At 48.8% G+C, this 19,450-nt stretch overlaps 1 protein-coding gene across 1 annotated transcript in view; it reads right to left on the bottom strand.

The window, feature by feature from the left end:
- Nucleotides 1-233: 233 nt before the first annotated feature.
- P4ha3 (prolyl 4-hydroxylase subunit alpha 3) overlaps nt 234-19,450 on the bottom strand; it is a 35,224-nt gene continuing 16,007 nt past the window's right edge. Inside the window, exons 6-13 of the mRNA XM_052711946.1 lie at nt 16,068-16,231; nt 15,683-15,859; nt 11,745-11,809; nt 8,862-9,021; nt 7,141-7,203; nt 4,179-4,247; nt 1,652-1,748; nt 234-886 (exon numbers count right to left, since the gene is read on the bottom strand). Coding sequence (XP_052567906.1) covers nt 816-886; nt 1,652-1,748; nt 4,179-4,247; nt 7,141-7,203; nt 8,862-9,021; nt 11,745-11,809; nt 15,683-15,859; nt 16,068-16,231 — 866 coding nt within the window. The 3' untranslated portion in view covers nt 234-815. The remainder of the gene's footprint in view (nt 887-1,651; nt 1,749-4,178; nt 4,248-7,140; nt 7,204-8,861; nt 9,022-11,744; nt 11,810-15,682; nt 15,860-16,067; nt 16,232-19,450) is intronic.

Below are 19,450 nucleotides of genomic sequence, written 5' to 3' on the forward strand. Positions count from 1 at the left end.
GAAAGAGTGGTCAGGGAAAGCCTCTCAAAGGGACCCTGTGGAATGAGGGAGGCTCCCTGAGGATGGGGAGGCCTGAGAGGGGGGAGAGATGGTGCTATGGAAGAACAGAATGTCAGCAAGTCCAGAACGGGGCAACGGAAGTGGGGAGGGGCTGGGCCACAGGAACATACATCAATAGCACTACTTTGGTTTTTCTTGTCCAACATCATGGAAGAATACTCTGTTAGAAGAAGTGATTTAAAAACACTTTAATGACAATCAAAACTCATAAAAAAGAAAACAAAATTGCTTTCCACTTTAAAAAGAAATTATCACATGATAATACCCACTCGTGATGGGGATGGAGACCTCTGAGTCAGGTGGTCCTGCTGGAGCAGCCTGATGTTTCCAGATTGTGTGTGTGTGTGTGTGTGTGTGTGTGTGTGTGTGTGTGTGTGTGTGTGTGTGTAGTATGTGTGTGTGAGAATGTATGTGGTGTAGTATATGTGTGTGTAGTGTATGTATGTGTAGTATGTGTTCGTGCTAGTGAACAGAACCTAGATATGTAGTTGCACACACTAAACAAGTGTTCTATACTGAGTTCCCCCTTTCATTTCCAAGGGTGTCTGAGCACTAGAAACCGCGTAGGGCCTCTTGTGTTACCCATTCTAACTAAGTCTCACAGCTGCAGTAGAACCAAATGTAAATTCTTGGGAGCGAGAGGAGTTCCTGGTAAAGACCATCCCTCGACTCCCACTCACAAGGCCTTGCTGTGAGGCCTTCCTTCGGGAGGCTCTGGCTCCTGGCTTCTCTGACAAGCTGCCATCTGCCAATGCTCAGTCTTCAGGGTTGGTGCTGCAGGGTCTTCGGAACTCCTGTCCATACTCGTGTATCCACTTGTTGGCCACTGAGGAGGGCAGGGAGGGAGAGGGGGCTCAGCAGGGAGATGGCCACAGGGCTGTGTGCTTCATCACAGGGCATGGGAGCACAGCCTCAAATCCTGCTGTTTGCCTAGCCTAGTCCTGGCTCAACTGTGCACAATCTGCTGCTCCCAGCATAGCAAGTACATCGCCCTCCAGAAATTCTCCAGCAGATCTTGCTAATGGAGTACTGATTTTCACACGTGTGGCACCTGGTCATTCTCCATTCTAAAGGCCCCAGTGAAATTGAAGCCACTCCTGGGTAACAGGGAAGAAAGCGTTTGCTTCTCCTGGGTCCCTGTCAATGTGACAGCCATTTTCCTTTCTAGCTTCAGAGCGAGGTGCTCTTGGCCACACCTGCCAATAAACATGTCCGTCCAGCATGAAGGAGCCATCCACCCCTGCCGTCATGGCTTCTTGCCTAACCACTCCTTGGGGGCAAAACTAAATGCGGGCAGTGGGCTTGACAGTGTTCGCCCTGATGCAGAGGTTGGGGAGGCGCTCTGGTGTCTCATGCCTCTCCTTCGTGCTCAGATGAAGCATCCTGGCCAGGCCTGCGACCCTTTGCTGACACCTACTCTTCCCAGGCCCCGAATCTGCTGAGACACCTGACAGCTTGTCCATCCATGTCGCTGGTACTCAGCTGTACCACGAAGCCTCCAGAAGGGGGCTCTGCCGTCTCCACCCACTCCCCATTCCACTTTTCCATGCCTCCCTCACCCCATTTTCTCACCCACAAAGACAGGCCTTACCCCACTTATCTCCCACCAGGACAGGACAGCCAGCATGAAGTGTGTCTCCATCCCCCTCTCCACTCCTGTGCAGGTTCCACCAAAACAGTGCAGCGTTCTGAAAAGGAGAGGACCCAGCCCCCCCCCCCCGGGGGGGGGATAGGGTGGGTGGGAGGGTCAGCCCAGAATCCTGGACTTCTGGTAGGCATGTGACTAAGGACACAGAACTCACGCCATTAAACGGGAAACCCTTTCACCTCCATGCGGTTTGGAGCAAGCAGGCACTGAAAGGCACAAGAGGGTGAAAGCTGCCACTCAGGTGTGGGTCACTGCCTCACGGCCTGCTCTGCTCCAGGCCTGGGCATGTGGAGACAGGCCACACCCAGCTCTGCTCTTGGGGGGCCCAAGAGAGACAGAGATGAAAGCAGACTAGGACAATGTGGCCCAGTGCTGGGAGCCAGGCAAGCACAGGCTCATAGGATCGCTTTGGACAGATACCCAACAAGACCCACAGGGTGGGAGATGACCCACAGGGTGGGAGATACCCCACAGGGTGGAAGATGACCCACGGGGTAGGAGGTGACCCACAGGGTGGGAGGTGACCCACGGGGTGGGAAATGACCCACGGGGTGGGAGATGACCCACGGGGTGGGAGATGACCCACGGGGTGGGAGGTGACCCACGGGGTGGGAGGTGACCCACAGGGAGGGAGATGACCCACGGCGTGGGAGATGACCCACGGGGTGGGAGATGACCCACGGGGTGGGAGATGACCCACAGGGAGGGAGATGACCCACGGGGTGGGAGATGACCCACGGAGAGGGAGATGACCCACGGCGTGGGAGATGACCCACGGGGTGGGAGATGACCCACAGGGAGGGAGATGACCCACGGGGTGGGAGATGACCCACGGGGAGGGAGATGACCTACGGCGTGGGAGATGACCCACGGGGAGGGAGATGACCCATGGAGAGGGAGATGACCTACGGCGTGGGAGATGACCCACGGGGTGGGAGATGACCCACGGGGTGGGAGATGACCCACGGGGAGGGAGATGACCCATGGAGAGGGAGATGACCTACGGCGTGGGAGATGACCCACGGGGTGGGAGATGACCCACGGGGTGGGAGATGACCCACGGGGAGGGAGATGACCCACGGGGTGGGAGATGACCCACAGGGTGGGAGATGACCCACGGGGTGGGAGATGACCCACAGGGTGGGAGATGACCCACGGGGAGGGAGATACCCCATAGTGTGGGAGATCTCCCACAGGGTGGAGGATGACCCCCACACAGCTGAACACCATCCTCAATCCACTGGGCCTTGAAATCATGCAACTAAGAAGCAAAGTTAAGACTCAAGCCCCTTGCCGGCGGTGGTGGCGCACGCCTTTAATCCCAGCACTCGGGAGGCGGAGGCAGGAGGATCTCTATGAGTTCGAGGCCAGCATGGGCTACAGAGTGAGTTCCAGAAAAGGCACAAAGCTACACAGAGAAACCCTGTCTCGAAAAAGAAAAAAAAAAAAAAAAGACTCAAGCCCCTGTGCTCTGACCCCATAGCCTATGCTCTCCTCTGCACTGTTTTCTTAGCCACACCCTCAGGCTCCCTTTAACCATGGCCATCAGACTAGATGGAGCCAGGAAGAAGCACTGGAAACGTGGCCAGGCCCCACTCAGGATGGACCAGGCACTGTGCTCAGGGCTTGAGCTCAGCCTCTCTACGCCATCTCCTTTCCCGGTTACTAAGGGCATGTTGATCCTTAGTAACAAGGAGGAAATGGTCACCCACAAAACAAACCTGTCAGCGCTGGCTCTCTGGAGAGCCACGGCTGTCACTGTTGTGTGTTGTCATGGCTGCAGTTCCTCTGTGAGCTCCAGGGCAGGGTTCTGAGCCTTGCTCTGAGACCTTAGTGCCTTAACTCTGTGGGGAACTAGCTACTGTGGAGAACCTGGGGGTGACTCTGAGTCCTTAGCCTCTGAGGAACCCACAGTGACAAGGAAGACAGGCCTGTCATCATCTACTGTAACAGACATGGAAATAAAACAGCACATAGGACCACAAGGACACGTTGTAGTGACAGGAATGTGTGGTGGTTCGGAAGAAAATGGCCCCCAAAGGGAGTTGCACTATTAGGAGGTGTGGTCTTGTTGGAGGAAGTGTGTCACTGTGGAGGCGGGCATATATGCTCAGGCCATACCCAGTGAGACAGACCACTTCCTGTTGCCTGCGGGTCAAAATGTAGGACTCTCAGCTCCTTCTCCAGCACCATGTCTGTCTGTGCACCACCATGTCCCACCATGATGACAATGATCTAAACCTCTGAAACTGTAAGCCATGCCATTAAATGGTTTCCTTTCTAAGAGTTGTCATGGTCATGGTGTCTCTTCATAGCAATAGGAACTCTAAGACAGAATGGGACATGGCCTTTGGGATTCCGGAAAGATCTCTTTTCATCCATCTCCCAGGCATCAGCTTGCAGAGAGGGGTGAGTTCTTCGCCATCACACACCATCAGGACCATGTCCTCCAGGGCGAGACCCCACTCACCTTAACCACAGGCACACTGAAGTTGGCATAAATGAAGGCCGTGGCTCCTCCAGCTTCTACTGTGCTCAGCTGTCATGTAAGAGGAAGAAGCCAGAGTTAAGATAGCTGCTGACAGTCCTCTGCGTGTACTCATTCACTCAGAGGTCATTTCTGCACACACTGTGTGCAGGGCTCCCCTGTTTCAGTTAGGGGAGAAATCCTTAGAAGTCACTCATCCAACTTCCAAATTCAGTGAAGCTCTGCGAGGGTGCTGCTACTCGCCCATGGAGCTTCTCACCACTGGACGAGATTCTGGAATTCCCCCCTTATTTTTGCTTCTGGCTACCATCTTGATGGAGGGCTATAATAAGTAGATTCAAACTTTTTAAAAAGATTTATTTACTTTTTAAAAATTATGTGTAGGGGTGGTGAGATAGCCCATTGCTCAAAGCACCTATTCTTGCTGAGGACCAGGTTTGGTTCTCAGCACCCATGTGGCAGCTCACAATCACCTGTAACTCCAGTTCTAGGGGATCCAAAAATCCTCTTCTGGCCTCTTTGGGCACCAGGCACACAAACATACATGCAGGCAAAGCATTCATACACACAAATAAAAATTACGTGTATGCCTCTGTGTGTGCGTGCATGCGTGCATGAGTGCGTGCGTGCGTGCGTGCGTGTGTGTGTGTGTGTGTGTGTGTGTGTGTGTGTGTGTGTGTGCAGGTGCTTTGGAGTTCAGAAAGCTGGAGCCTCAGGCAGTTGTACACCGCCTGATGCAGGTGCTGGGAACAAAGTCTGGCTCTCTGCAAGAGCAGCACCTGCCCTTCACTGCTCAGCCATCTCCCGCTCCTCAAATAGGTTTGAGTGAATCTGTTTGTCTGTAAGGACCTCAACAGGAAAGGGTGGGCATCATAAGAACTGTTTACTTGCCCCCACTGCCGTCCTCACACCACTCAGATTCCTTCTTGGTTACCTAAGCTAAGTGTGCTGACGAGTTTTATGTCAACGTGACACAGGCTAAAGTCATCTGAGAGGAGGGAACCTGGATTAAGAAAAGGCCTCCATAAGATGGGGCTGTAGGCAAGCCTGTAAGTGATTTTCTTAATTAGTGATTGATGGGGGAGGGCCCAGCCCACTGTGGGTGGAGCCACCCCAGGGGTGGCGGTCCTGAGTTCTATAAGAAAGCAGGCTGAGTAAGCCATGAGGAACAAACCAGTAAGCAGCACCTCTCCATGCCCCCTGCATCAGCTCCTGCCTCCAGGTTCCTGCCCTGACTTCCTTTGATGATGGACAGTGATGTGGAAGAGCAAGCCAAATAAACCGTTTCCTCCCAAGTTGTTTCGTCTTGGTGTTCCATCCCAGCAATGGTAACCCGAAGACACTGAGGAATACTTGGGGTTATACCTGCCATCCCTGTGTGTGCACTCGCAAGAACGTGCCAAAAGCAGTAGGCAAACAGAACAGTCTCAGCTCTGGATGTATTTTCTTAATATAGAGGGATTTTTCTCCTTCTGATTTTCAAAGAAATAATAAAATATAATATAAACATTTTTACTATATGAAAGTTAAAAAAACAACAGCCCTTGTTATCTTACCATCTAGAAAAACACACACACTCACAGTTTGCATTGATTTATAGTTAGCATTTATGGCAGGCATTATACTAAGTCTCTACAAATATATGGTCCCACTTGGTCCGGACAAGAGTCCTATGAGTTAAGACTGTCATAGCCACACTGATCTTATGTCCAGTCTAAGCAGAAAAATCACTACCTGGTTGGCTTTCAGCTTAATCCTCTTTCTGAACTTCTTAAAGATTATTCCCTCCCTCCCATATTGCATGTGTTTCCCACAAACCTCAACAACTGTCTTGGGAAATTTCTGATGTCTATACCAATGTAGAGACGCAAGCACTGGAGATGCTGGGGCCCATCTTAGGTCCCTACCACACTGACTGGCCTTATGACTTTTTTTTTCCCCACACTTGCTTGGTAAGACACAAGTGACAGGCACAGAGTTCTGTGACACTTTCCAGAGGGCATTCTCTTGCTATAGGAAGTATGCTGGGCCACTGGGCAACACATTGGAATCACGAACATAGAGATGATATTGAATGCCGGCCTTTGAGCGCCCTTCCTGGCTGTGCTGTGGAGACCAGATCAGCCCTCAGGGAAGAGGGAGTTTCTGTTCTCACAGGGAGCGTGAAGGCAGACCTTCATCTTGGGGTGCTATTCAGAGCTCTTGTGGTTGGTATGTTGACCCTTCCACTAACAGTAGTGAGTCTCATCTACACTTGACCTTAGGCAAAAGACCAAGAAGCATTCATAAATCTCCCCCAATAAATGATTGCTTCTAAGTGATAGATGATTGAAATATGACTGGTTTGTGTAGATGAAAGTAAAACTTCATAGTCTGAAGGCTAATAAGGTTGATGAAGTCTGGGACTGAACCTGTGGGACCAGGCTAGGGACTCAGAGAGGAGGCCCATTGATCACTTTAGTGTTTTATTTAAGGTGTGGACTCTACTGGAGACAGGAGGAGGATTTCCACTGCTTATCAGAGGTACTTACCGACTTTTTATCTCCTCACTCTCTCCTCTTGGAGTCTAAACTGCTCCTTTCTCTCCTCTTTCTCCTACAAGTTCACAGGCTCACTGATGGGTCTGTGCTTTTCGGTACCAACTAGGCTTCTAGACCTTAAGGTGGGGGACAACTGTATCCTCTTCCTGTGTTGTTCAAGTCCATGGTCTAGTTTCCTCATCCTGATCCACTGTCTAGGCAAGGTCATATTTAGACCTTCACACTGCAAACTCTCTAAGGACAGAAATCTGTCTAATATCCCTTATGTCTACGCCTAACAAAATAATGCTGTCTGAAGTTTAAAAATTCCTGGAGATTTTTGTGTTCAGTACCAGATAAAACAAACATATGAAATCACTTTGAAAATCATATGATAAAATAGTCTACTTAGCCACATAACTCACATAGATCATAAATGTTGCAACTCGGTTCCCAGACTTCATCCTGTACAGGGGGCTGCTTGGTGACTGAGACAGAAATAGAGCAGATGGTTATTTTGTGTAAATGATCCCAGAGTGACAGCCAGGATCTACCATTAGCGCAGAAAGGGATAAAATGAGGGTGTCAAGGACAGCACACAACCCTGGACTACACTAAGTCGAGTGTGTGTCCATCTTTTCTGCCAGGTACTCGATAGACAGTTTAATTGGACATTCATTTTTTGGATATGCACAGGAGTGAATTCTATGTGAATCAAACAAATGATTGTCACGGGGAAAAATTAGACAAGAGGTTCTGCACTTTAGATTCTCCACAAAACAAAGAACATACATACTATAGAAGATAATTATCTTATAGAAACATCCAATCATTAGATTGCTGTTCCAAATTATTTGCCCAAGGCACACACTCATTCTTTAATCAAGAAACAATCTGAAATATAACTTACATACCAGAGAATTCGCTCACTGTAAATGCTATTAGCTGAATTTTAGCAAATGTTAACAGTTGCCCAACCTTGTCTACAATCTAGTTTCAGAACTTTCCACGTGCACATGAAGGTTTATAGTCAACCCTGTCCCCACAAAACCGGGTTATCTACTTTCTATCTCCGTGTTTTGTCTTTTCTAGAAAGTTATGTAAATAGAATCATAAAATATGAAACCTCTTGTGAGTGGCTTCCTTCCTTAACTTGTATACTCATCTGTGTGTGTGTGTGTGTGTGTGTGTGTGTGTGTGTGTGTGTGTGTGTGTGCGTGCACATATAATGTGCGTGCATGTGTGTGTGTGTGCCTAAGTGTAGGCCACAGCGCACATGTGCAGGTCAGAGGACGATCTTGGGCATAGGTTCTCCTCTTCCATCTTGTTTGAGACAGGTTCTCTGTTGTTTGCCTGCTGCAGATGCCAGGCTAGCTGGGTAAAGTCTTCTGGGAATTCGTCTGTCTCCACCTCCCATTCGCCCTAAAAGTACTGCAGTTACAGATCTGTTTACTGTGCTCCGATTGCTTTGTATTGTGGGCTCTAAGGATTCAAACCCAGGTCCTCATGCTTGTATGGCAAACACTGCACCTACTGAGCCATCTCTGAAAGTTTTTTTTAAAAAGAACTTTTAAAGTTCTTGGGATCTTGATAAAGTTGGCACTATGGATGAATTGCAGGGAGGTCTTTTTTTTCCCTCATGATGTTGTGACTGTTTTCATTTGCTTATTGATCACCTGTATATCTCATGTGTTTTGCTCATTTTAAAATCATCAACATATTAATTGTATTCATAGGGTTCACTGTGGTAATTCCATGATTTGACCATGCTGCCCCCTTGGGAAGCTTTTATTCCTCAAAAATATTTGCTACTGGTAATACGGTGAGCAGTTGAGATTATAAAGAAAGGAGGGAGATTTGAGGACAATCCTCATGAAAAAGTCCCCAAGGAAGTAGGAGATAGAATTTTATTACAGGCCGTATTCTTTTCCTACTCACAAATTCTGAGGAAGAGGAAGGTGGGGGCAGACAAGAAAAATGAACCCAGTAATCAGCTGAAACCAAAGCTTTCAGATATTCTGGAAACAAAAGACTTTGTTCAAGGCCCTTCCTTAGTAGTTTCTGAGAGCCCCTCCAGACCTCTGCCTCTGAGGAAGAACACAATGACTCCTTACCCCAGAAGACTGGCCATTGATCCCATCCTTACCGTAGCATGGTCAAAGTGAGGTTCATAGTGCCCTCCGATTCCATAGTTCACCACCTGGAGATACTCTGCATAGGGAGGCCGGATGTCAAGGCCTGTGAGGGCAGCAATTCGGTGGTCAAGGGTCACCAGCACTGGGTCAACTGTGTCCTTCAGCCAGGCACTAAAACACAGCAAGATTGGAACAACAGTGATCTGGTGTTGGGAATGACTACATGATGTCTGTGAATGAATGGATGGTGTGATGGTTTGAAAGAAAATGGCCCCCAAAGGGAGAGCTACTATTAGGAGGTGTGGCTTTGTTGGAGTAGGTGTGGCCTTGTTGGAGGAAGTGTTTCACTGTGGGGGTGGGCTTTGAAGTCTCCTTTGCTCAAGCTATGCTCAGTGTGGTTACACAGTTCACTTCCTGTTGCCTGCGGGTCAAGATGTAGAACTCTCAACTCCATCTCCAGCACCATGTCTGGCTGCATGCTGCCATGTCCCACCATGATGATAATGGACTGAACCTCTGAAACTGTAAGCCACCCAATTAAATGCTTTCCTTTGTAAGAGCTGCCGTGGTCATGGTGTCTCTTCACAGCAGTAGAAACCCTAGACAGATGGATGAATGAATGTACGAATAAACAAATGAGTCCAGTCAGAGGGAAGGAGCCACGAGCCTAACCACCTCGCCCTGCCTCATGTCAGGTCAGCCCAGTGTGCTTGGCCTACTATTTCAACATTAACATAGCTGACATTCTCTGAGGCTAGTGCCCAGCGGAGCAGAGCGAAAGCTCACAGAACCCAGGGCTGTGACTCAGAGCTGAAGATGACAAAACTCCATCCTTAAAACTGCTGTGCCCGCCGGGCGGTGGTGGCGCACGCCTTTAATCCCAGCACTCGGGAGGCAGAGCCAGGCGGATCTCTGTGAGTTCGAGGCCAGCCTGGACTACCAAGTGAGTTCCAGGAAAGGCGCAAAGCTACACAGAGAAACCCTGTCTCGAAAAACCAAAAAAAAAAAAAAAAAAAAAAAAAAAAACAAAAAAAAAAAAAAAACAAAAAAAAAACTGCTGTGCTCTGAAGACATCTCCAACAGGGGAGGCAGAGTACTGGGAGAACAGCCGGGACTTAAAGCGATGACTGTCCGATGTGGTGGTGTGTACTCCGCCCTCAGGAACGTGGGGGTCAGGAAAGGAAGGAGGAACGGGAGAGGAAGAAACTAAAGTAGTAATAATAGTTCTTCATCGCTGCAAGATGCTGTTAGTGCTTAACCTTTAACCTCTCTAAGGGCCAGTGTGCTCCTCTGTAAATGGGAGTGATGATTATATCTACTTCCAGATCTTAGAAAACCGAGAGAAACACCATGGAGATGTTCTGTAAGGTGTGTTGGTGACTGCTATGATACCCAAGGGAGTCTCAACTGTTTCAACTCTGGGCAAACCAGGATCTGTCAAAGCCCAATTCAGACTCTTCCTGAATGTCTTGTTGAGGTTCTTACAATGTAAAAAAATTGGAGTCAGAATCGAGGCCCTAGAAAAATGAGGCCATGTTCTCTAAGCAAGGCCAGGAATACCCTAATGGGTTAATTTGTTCCACATACTTTACACTCAGATTATTTATTAAACTACATTTGCTCTTGGATTTGCAAAGACACCCAGGACAAAATCAGCCACTGCTTTCAAAGAAGGAAAACACAGAGGCTGGAGAGATGGCTCAGTGGCTAAGAGCACTTACTGCTCTTGCAGAGGACCGGGGTTCAGTTCCTAGCATCTACACTGGGCAACTCACAACTGTCTGGACCTGCTGGGGAGTACAATGCCTTCTTCTGGCTTCTGGATTCAATGCATGCACATGGTGCACATACAGATAAGCAGACAGTCCAAGGTCTAGAGAACAACTTTTAACGCCAGTGTCCCTGCTAATGGTTTGGATGGAGAATGCTCCCCACGGGGCCATGTGTCTGAACACTTGGTCTCCAGACGGTAATGCTGCTGCTCTAGGAGGTTGTAGATCCTGGGGGTGGGTCTGGAGGATCATAGTCCAGCCCCAGCCTCTGTCTCTGCTCCACAGAGATGTAAGAAGGTGAAGAGGTTCTACTGCCCACTCCTGCCACCATGGAACCACCAGCCACCACACTTTCCCCGCCATGACGAACTGTGTCCCCTCAAACCAGTCACCAAAGCAAACTCTTCAGCTGCTTCTTGCTCCCAGCAATATGTAGTGCACACGGTCCCTAGATGTACCAGACAAAATCAATTAAGCCCAAATAATCCTGAACCAAAGCCTCTGTCTCTCGCGTCCCCTCCCAGAGGACGACACATGCCTAGAGGTCTAGCCTTTCTCTGGGATGCTGATGTCGCTTTCTCATGTGGCTGTGATGGACATTCCTCCTCCCACTCTCTCCCCAGCCCTGTCTTCACTGTGCAGATAAACAGTTGAGTGTAGGGAGGAGTGGAGGGAAGAGATGGGGAGGGTAGGTCTGGGGGCCACATTGGAGCCTGCTCCTTGAGAAGCCAGCAGGCCCAGGGAGTCAGTCCATTCCTGCCTGCTGCTTGGAAGGCTTTGTCTAGGAGTCAGGAGGTGGGAGTGGAGTCTGCAAAGTCAAATCACAGATGTGTGAAGGAACACACATTACAGATGTGTGTAGGAATGCACTCTGAGAAGACTCCAGATGCATACTTTCTGCTCTAAGGTGGAGTTTTCTCCAAGTCTTTTCCTGGTGACTTCTTAGTTAATCTCCAGATAATATTGCAATCTGGTGCAGGCACTGGGGTGACAGGGTGGAAACGTCTCTCATAATAGTTTCCCACAACTTGAACTACAGGCTCTCTAGCCATCCAAGACAGGTTGTTACTGACCTAGCAATCAGCTGTGTCCTCAGCCCCCGGTGGGAGTGGGCTGGCCTACCTTTTGCTGATGCGGTACTCCACTGGTAACTGCTTTTCCCCCGAAGCCACCACTGATCTCTGGAGCTGGGAGGAAGCAAAAGAGAAAGACCAGGTGGTTCAGGTGCAAAGGGATGGCCCATCATGCCACAGACACGCCTCTCTCTAAAGCTTAACCATCACCGGCTCCTCACTTCATAAAGTGTACTTCATGTGTGCCACGAAAATGTCTCACAGAATTCCTTTTGTGCCTGCAGGACTGAGCTGGGGAAGAGCATAGCCATTTCTCATCTCGGCTTGTATCACAGAGTCAGGCCTGGGTCTTGCGCAGGGTAAACTCGATGCTTCTCAAATTAAACAAACACCTCCAATCACAAAAGGGTGCACTCAGGGGTGGCCTGCTCCTTCTGAAGAGTCGTAAGCAAAGCCCTTCCTTACAGAGCTCACTGCTAAGCTGCAACTGCCCAGCTTACAAAAAACCTAATTCTTTCACAGTTCTTTCATTATTGTCTACAAACAAATCATTCATTTTGAGAGCAAATATTTATTGTATTTATGATGTTAAGCACTGTGTTGGACACTATATATATATACTGAAATAAGTCAAGAGTAGAATGTTCCACACATTCCAGACAGAAAGAACAGAGGGAAGAAAGGGAGGGTAAGTAGGTAAATACATAGATACATAGATGATAGAGATGGGGGGGTCTATTTACAGGAAAGACGAACAGCTGGATGGTTAAGGGCAAAGGGGGAGATACAATGGAAGGGTGAGCAACAGCCAGGCACAGAACTGGGTCAACCCTCAAGAGTTTAAGCAAGAGATTTAGAAAGTTGGTTCTGACCTTCAAAGATTAGTTTGGGCAGGCAGAATGGCACTTGCCTGTAGACCCAAGACTCAGGAGGCTGAGATGGAGGATCCCCTGAACCCAAGAATTTGAGGCCAGTTAGGGCAACACAGCAAAACCTTTCTCAAAGTATAAACATAAGGGCTTGGGAGATAGCTCAGTTGGCAGAGGGCTGCTGTGCAAGCAGGAGAACAGGCGTTTGGCTCTCCGGCATTCACATAAAAAGCCAGGTGTAGAGATGAGTCTATAATCCCAATGGTTAGGGAGGTGGAGACAGGTGGATCCTGGAGCTCATTTGGCTAGCCAGCTTAGCTGGATCGATGAGCTCCAGGTTCAGTGAGAGACTATCTCAAAATATAAGGTAGGAGGTTGATAAGGAAAACCTTCAAATTCAATCTGGTATCACACAAATGAGTGTATACACATAAACAAGTATAAACATCACACACATGAGACAAATCATAATACTCTGGGAACAATAGCATAATATGGGTGGGAAGACAGGACATTAACCCACAAAATGTCCAGTGATACCAGCCAATATATAAAGGGCATAATTAACATAAAACGTAAGTGCTATACAGCTGGAACCAGAAGCTTTGATTTCAGAGAAGGGACAGTTTAGCGCCTGTGGCCCTGTAAAAGTGCCCTGAAGGCTCAGTCATTCAGAGAACCAACAAGAGCCGGCTGGAGCTGCAGTCAGCACTGGGGGGCCACGGGAGGTACATGGTTTCCACTGAGTCCCTGAGGAGGATGGGCAGGGGTAGATGGAGAGGGAAGTGATGGGAGAGGAGGCTTCAGGAGAGGAAGAGTGAGGAGGAGGCAGAGAGCCATGGGAGCTCATGGGGAGCATCCTCCCACCAGCTCTCAGCTTATTTCTGGAACAGTCACAGGCCAGCCAGGCACGAACAAGTCCACTGAGAGGTTGTTGGGGAAGGGAGTGTGGCAAGATCTGTGCCTGCCAAATAGATGACCTTGCTGTGAAGGATTCAGTGAGCATCTCTGGATGGGTCACCTGTTCCATCACCATGGCGACAGAGCTGTTCTAAGGAAAAGGCTGCCGCAGGCCTGATGCAGCTTGTGGCTCCCGAAGAAGCTGATGTCACTGACAGTGCATTGCTATCATCGCCATCAGAGCTAACCACAACCACAACAACCACAACCACAACAACCACAGCAGACTCTAGACTGGCCGGGAGGACCTTCTGCGCGAAACGGTGATTGCTGTTCTCACGCCAGTCCATTTCTGCTCAGAGTTTTCCCTCAAATCACAGACCCAGCCATGGCCCTCTTCTGTTTACCGCCTCGCCCCCAGCTCCTCAACAGCCGGTGGGGTAAAGCCGAAACTCCGCGATGTGGCCTCTGTTAACGGCGTCTCCTTGCCTGTCCCCACCAGGGATCACCTTCTGCCCTGTCCTTTGTGCACTTCAGTCACCAGGCTTCTCTCTGTCCCCTGAGCACGTCACCCATCAGGCACCCGCGATGCGTGGCTTTGTCTTCCAGAATGTCCTGGCCTTTACTCTCGGTGAAAGAAGCCTGCTCCTCCTCTCCTCCCCGGAGCTCCCTCCCACCCGCCTTCCGGCCAGGTCACCTCACACAGCACATGTGATCACAGCACTTTTCCCCTTACACCAGTGGTTCTTGACTTTCCTGACGCTGCGACCCTTTAATGCAGTGCTTTATGTCGTGGTGACCCCAACCACAAAATCATTTCCGTTGCTACCTCATAACTGTCATTTAGATACTGTTATGAATCATAATGTAAATATCTGTGTTTTCTGATGGTCTTAGGCGACCCTTGTGAAAGGTCATTTGACCCCCCAAGGGGTCATGACCCACAGGTTGAGAACCACCGCCTTACATGGAGGAAAAGTTCCTCACCTCTTTGTCAGAGCAAAGGGTCTGGGCAGGCTGTGTTCTGGTGATGGGTTACTAAATGTCTCATTGGATGGGCAGCAACTCAAGGACATGATGTCTGGTTAGAAATAAGTAATTCTGCACCAAATAACTGTGCCTTTAAAGAAAGTACTACAGGCTTATAGAAACGAGATGGACTATCTTTTCCCTCTATCTGCCATATCTCCTAGCAGGGTCAATGACATCCCTTCCCACTGGCACCAGCTCGGCTCAGTCTCTTGCTCTGCCTCCCTTCCCTATCAAGGATTAGACAGCCTCCTTTAATACTTGGCCTTTGGAGACAGGGTCTCACTGTATGTCTGGCTGTCCTGGCACTCACTATGCAGACCAGGCTGTCTTCAAACTCAGAGATCCTCCTGCCTCTGCCTTTGCCTTTACCAGAGTCATGTGGACGGAAGTACGTTTGCACTTCCTAAGGGAAGCTACAAAAGCCAGTTCACGTTTGCATTTCTGTCTTGTTCCCCCTTCCATGAGGCTGGTGAAGTCCCCACGGGAGGTCACTCTGCCAGGCTGGGTTCCAGACTGGAGACCAGCTACGGCAGAACTTCAGCCGACACCACCCAAACATATCATGTGGCAAACCGTCGCTGTCACCAAGGGCCAGGGGCCACTTATTAAGAGCATAACTTAGCCGGTGCTTACTAATGGAAAGAACAACAGAGTGACAATCGGCACACTCTCAACTCCAGTCCTGACTCTAATCAAACCAGTTCCCTGTTCTGGGCCTCGGTTTCCCCTTTAACAGGATCATGTTGAGTCAGGTCGTCCACATCTACCCTGTCTGTAAATATGCACTAGTATTTCAGTCCTCGTCCCTGTGAAGTTCCTTCTTTCTGCCAGCTCTAAGGGAAAGTTGACACCCAGGAAGTCTCCTTTGTATTTTCTGAGATCCCTTTGATACGTCATGATACGCCCAGATCTCAAGCACACTATTGGCCGGATTTTGACAACTGCTTATAGCAAGGTATCCCACATCCCTAAGAAGACATTGCCAGCACAATCTGAACATCTCTTAAACCCCCTGGCACCTCATCCTTTCCCACCAGAGGCAAGTACAGCCATGATTTTCCCCACTGCTGACTGGCCTTACAAAATGGTCGGCATTTTGAACTCCTGGACTAAGAAAGAGTCTTGCCATACCAGCTATCTGTTCTCCAGGCATGCGGGGACACAAAGGGGGTCTGAAGATGCTCACCCATGGTTCTGCAAGCTCTCGGATTTTCTGAGCTTCTGCGTCACTAACAAAGTCATGGTAGAGAGTGACAAAGGGTTGCAGGTGAATGACCTCCTTGCGGGCGGGCTGGAGCAGCAGGTAGGGGCTGGAATTGGTCTCGTAGGAGCAGTGGAGGCTGGGGATTTGGTAGTGTGTGGGCTAGAAGGAAAGAGTAGAGTTGATGAAAGAAAAGAAGGGTCAAGTCTCCTGGGAGCCATGGCTCAAAAATTGGAATCTGAGGGTAATAGAAGATAGAGTCGCTCAGGGGTTGTTTGGTAAGTTGTATTATCTTAAGGCATCAGTTTTCCCCACAAATTATCCCAGCTCCAGCCAACCATCCCCTTTCTCTCTCCCTGAGGAATCGCACCTGGGAGCCCAGGGTCTGGCATAGCCCCTCGTACGTGTCTCTGGTCTGCAGGTGAGGCACATTGGGCCTCTGGATGATAGTTTCAGCCACCGCCTGGTGAGCATTCTCTGCCAAGAGCCTTTCATATTTCAACACATTCCTGGCCATCCTCTTATTATCTGGATCTGCGGGAAATCCAAAGAGGAAATAACACAGATGAACAAATACTGGCCCCGGGAAGAGCGCTCAAGATCTCCTGCAGCGGAGTGTGCTGGCACATGCCTTCAACCACAGCTTTCAGGAGGCAGAGGCAGGAGGACCTCTGTGAGTTCCAGGCCAGCCAGGGCTACAATGTGAGAGCTGGTCTCAAAAAAAAAACAAAACAAAACCAAAAATAACAACAGAAAAAAAAAGGAAGGAAGGAAGGAAAAAAAGAAAGAAAGAGAGAGAGAAAGAAAGAAAGAAAGAAAGATCCTGGAGCTTCACTATCACACAGGACTGACACCTGGACACCTTAGCTAACACCTCACATCAGTGTCCTTCTTCCTGAAAGAGCATCTGGCATTAGAAAAAGACTGGCCTGGGCCTGCTGGACCAGAGGGATGGCTGCTAGCAGTCTTAGGCAGGGGACCACAATGGTCAGATTTCTGTTAGAAAAGAAGCTTCACCCATCCATCCATCCACTCACTCACTCACTTACCAGTTCACCTAATGATGTTCTAAGCCGGATACTGTGCTAGGCTGACCTACAGCACAGCGTCCAATAACTACGTGGAAGGGAACATGGCAAGTACGGGCAGTAGAGGGAAGCTCAGCTTCACCTAAAGTACAGGCCCAGCCTGTTCTTATCTAGTATCGTTACTGTGCACGCAGAATGGGGGCGATATATGTATGTGAGCGTGTGAGTGTGTGGTGTGTGTGTGTGTGTGTGTGTGTGTGTGTGTGTATGTGTGTGTGTGGCAGGGTGTGAGCTCTTGTGTGTGCTTTTGGAGGTCAGAGAGAGAGGATGTTGGGGTCTTCCTCAGTTCCTGTCCACCTTACTCCCTTGAGACATATCTCTCACTGAACCTGGAGTTACTGGGTTTTCATCTAGGCAGGCTGGCCTGCAGGCCCAGAAAGCTGCCTGTCTCTGTACCCACCCTTTCCAAGCCCAGCTCTGGTGTTATAGGCGGGGTGTGTGTGTGTGTGTGTGTGTGTGTGTGTGTGTGTGTGTGTGTGTGTGTGTGTAGGGTGGGTGTGGGTCATGCCCGGCTTTTACATGGGTGCCGAGGATCCAAACTCAGGATCTCACACTTGTGAAGCAAGTGCTCTTCCCACAGGGCAATCCCCCCAGCTCCCTGTTCTTTGTAGAATTGGAAGCATATTCATCCTCAGCTCCACTAGGTCCTCAGGAATGATCCTTCAGAATTCCTACTAGAGGGCTGAGAGGCGGCTCAGTTGTTAAGAGTGCTTCCTACTCTTTCAGAGGACCACAGATCAGTGCCCATCACCCACATCAGACAGCTCACAATCACCTGTAAACTCCAGTTCCGGAGCATCTGGAACCCTCTTCTGGACTCCTCTGGCACTCACCCATGCACATTCCCACACACAACACATACACATACTTAAAAACTAAATATAAATATTCTTTTTTTAAAAAATCCTACTGGCCTACACAGAGTAGGGCAGTATGGGTCAAAAGAGAGCTAGACTTTGCCCTAGCCACAGTCCCCTGGAAACCCAGGAAACCTGTGCCTTGCCATGCTTCCTTTTTCTTCCCTCTTTGACTGCAAGATGTCCCATGGACTGGTGACCTGTGACCTGCTACCTGTGACCTGCTGGCCTCTGTGGATGGATCTCAGAATTGTTCTAATGCTGCCACAGAATCTGAGGAGGCCACTGTGCTTTTAACCATCGCCAGCACCGCTCCTAGCAAAGGAGGAAGGGAGAGCACACGTGACTACTCTCACAAATGGAGAAATGAAGCTTTGGAGAATGGAAATGATGAACCCAAACACCAGCGGAAATACTGCAAAGCCAGAAATGAATCAGGATCTTCCGTGGCCACACCCTATTTACCCACCAATGGTAGCACACAAGTTGGGTCATAAGAGATAGAGATTTTAATGGATCAAGCACAAAGAAATAAAAGAATGTTGACTTTAAATTTTTTCCATGTATGTTGTGTATGTGTGTGTGTGTGTTCATGTTCTTGCACATTTGTAAATGCACATGGAAGGGTGCACATGCATTGGAGCCCTGATGCTATTGTCAAGACTCATCCTCCGTTGCTCTCCCATCTTCCTCCCTGAGGCAGGGCCTCTCAGTTGAACTCAGAGCTGCTGGATTTGGCTAGTTTTGCTAGTGACCTTGTTCTAAAGATCTTTTGTTTCTGCTGCTGCCTCTGATGGCTGGAATTACTGGTGAGCCATCACACACACCCAGCATTTTAGGTGAGTTTCTGTTGGTCTGAACTCTGCTCCTCACACTTGCAAGGTAAATGCTTTACTAAGAGCCATCACCCCAGCCCCTTAATTTCCTTTATCCTACTAATTACTCTTGCGTTTCCAGGACACCTGGGGACTTCCCTATCCTATTCTTTGTCAAGGTATCAGAAAGGAATAATGTTAGAGCCCTTTCTCAGTGTCCACAGCAGATGGTTCCAGGATCCCTTTAGATACCCAAATCCACAGAGGCTCAAGTCCTGTTTATAAAATTATAGTGTTTGCAGACAGCTTATGCACATCCACCAACATACTCTAAATCATCTCTAGTTTATTTATAATAACTAACATTGGCCGGGCGGTGGTGGCGCACGCCTTTAATCCCAGCACTCGGGAGGCAGAGCCAGGCGGATCTCTGTGAGTTCGAGGCCAGCCTGGGCTACCAAGTGAGTTCCAGGAGAGGCGCAAAGCTACACAGAGAAACCCTGTCTCAAAAAACCAAAAAAAAAAAAAAAAAAAAAAAAAAAAAACTAACATAATGTAAGTGCTCTATTATACACAAGTAAGGAGGTAGCTGTTACACTGCACTGCGTAGGGAATACTGATGAGAGAAAAGGCTATTGTTTCTGACCCAAAACAGTGTTTTTCATGTATTTTTTTTATATAAAGTTGATTGAATCCATGGATACAGAACCCAGAGATAGATATGGAGGGCTGAACATACTTGTTGGATTCATTTGAAAGCTATGAATAATTGCAGTTTAAAAGTACTCCATAGGGTCTCTTGCATGTGGGTTCAGTTCCCAGCACCCACATGGTGGCTCCCAACCATCTGTAACTCCAGTTCCAGAGGACATGACACTCTCTTCTGGTCTCCATGAACATCAAGCATGCACATGTGAATAGACATACATGTGGGCAAAACACCCACACACATAAAATGAAATAAAAATTTAAAAAGAAGCCCTCAAACACTTG

Source organism: Peromyscus californicus, unplaced genomic scaffold, assembly GCF_007827085.1.
Source record: "Peromyscus californicus insignis strain IS unplaced genomic scaffold, ASM782708v3 Scaffold_4__1_contigs__length_199733344, whole genome shotgun sequence".
NCBI lineage: Eukaryota > Metazoa > Chordata > Mammalia > Rodentia > Cricetidae > Peromyscus > Peromyscus californicus.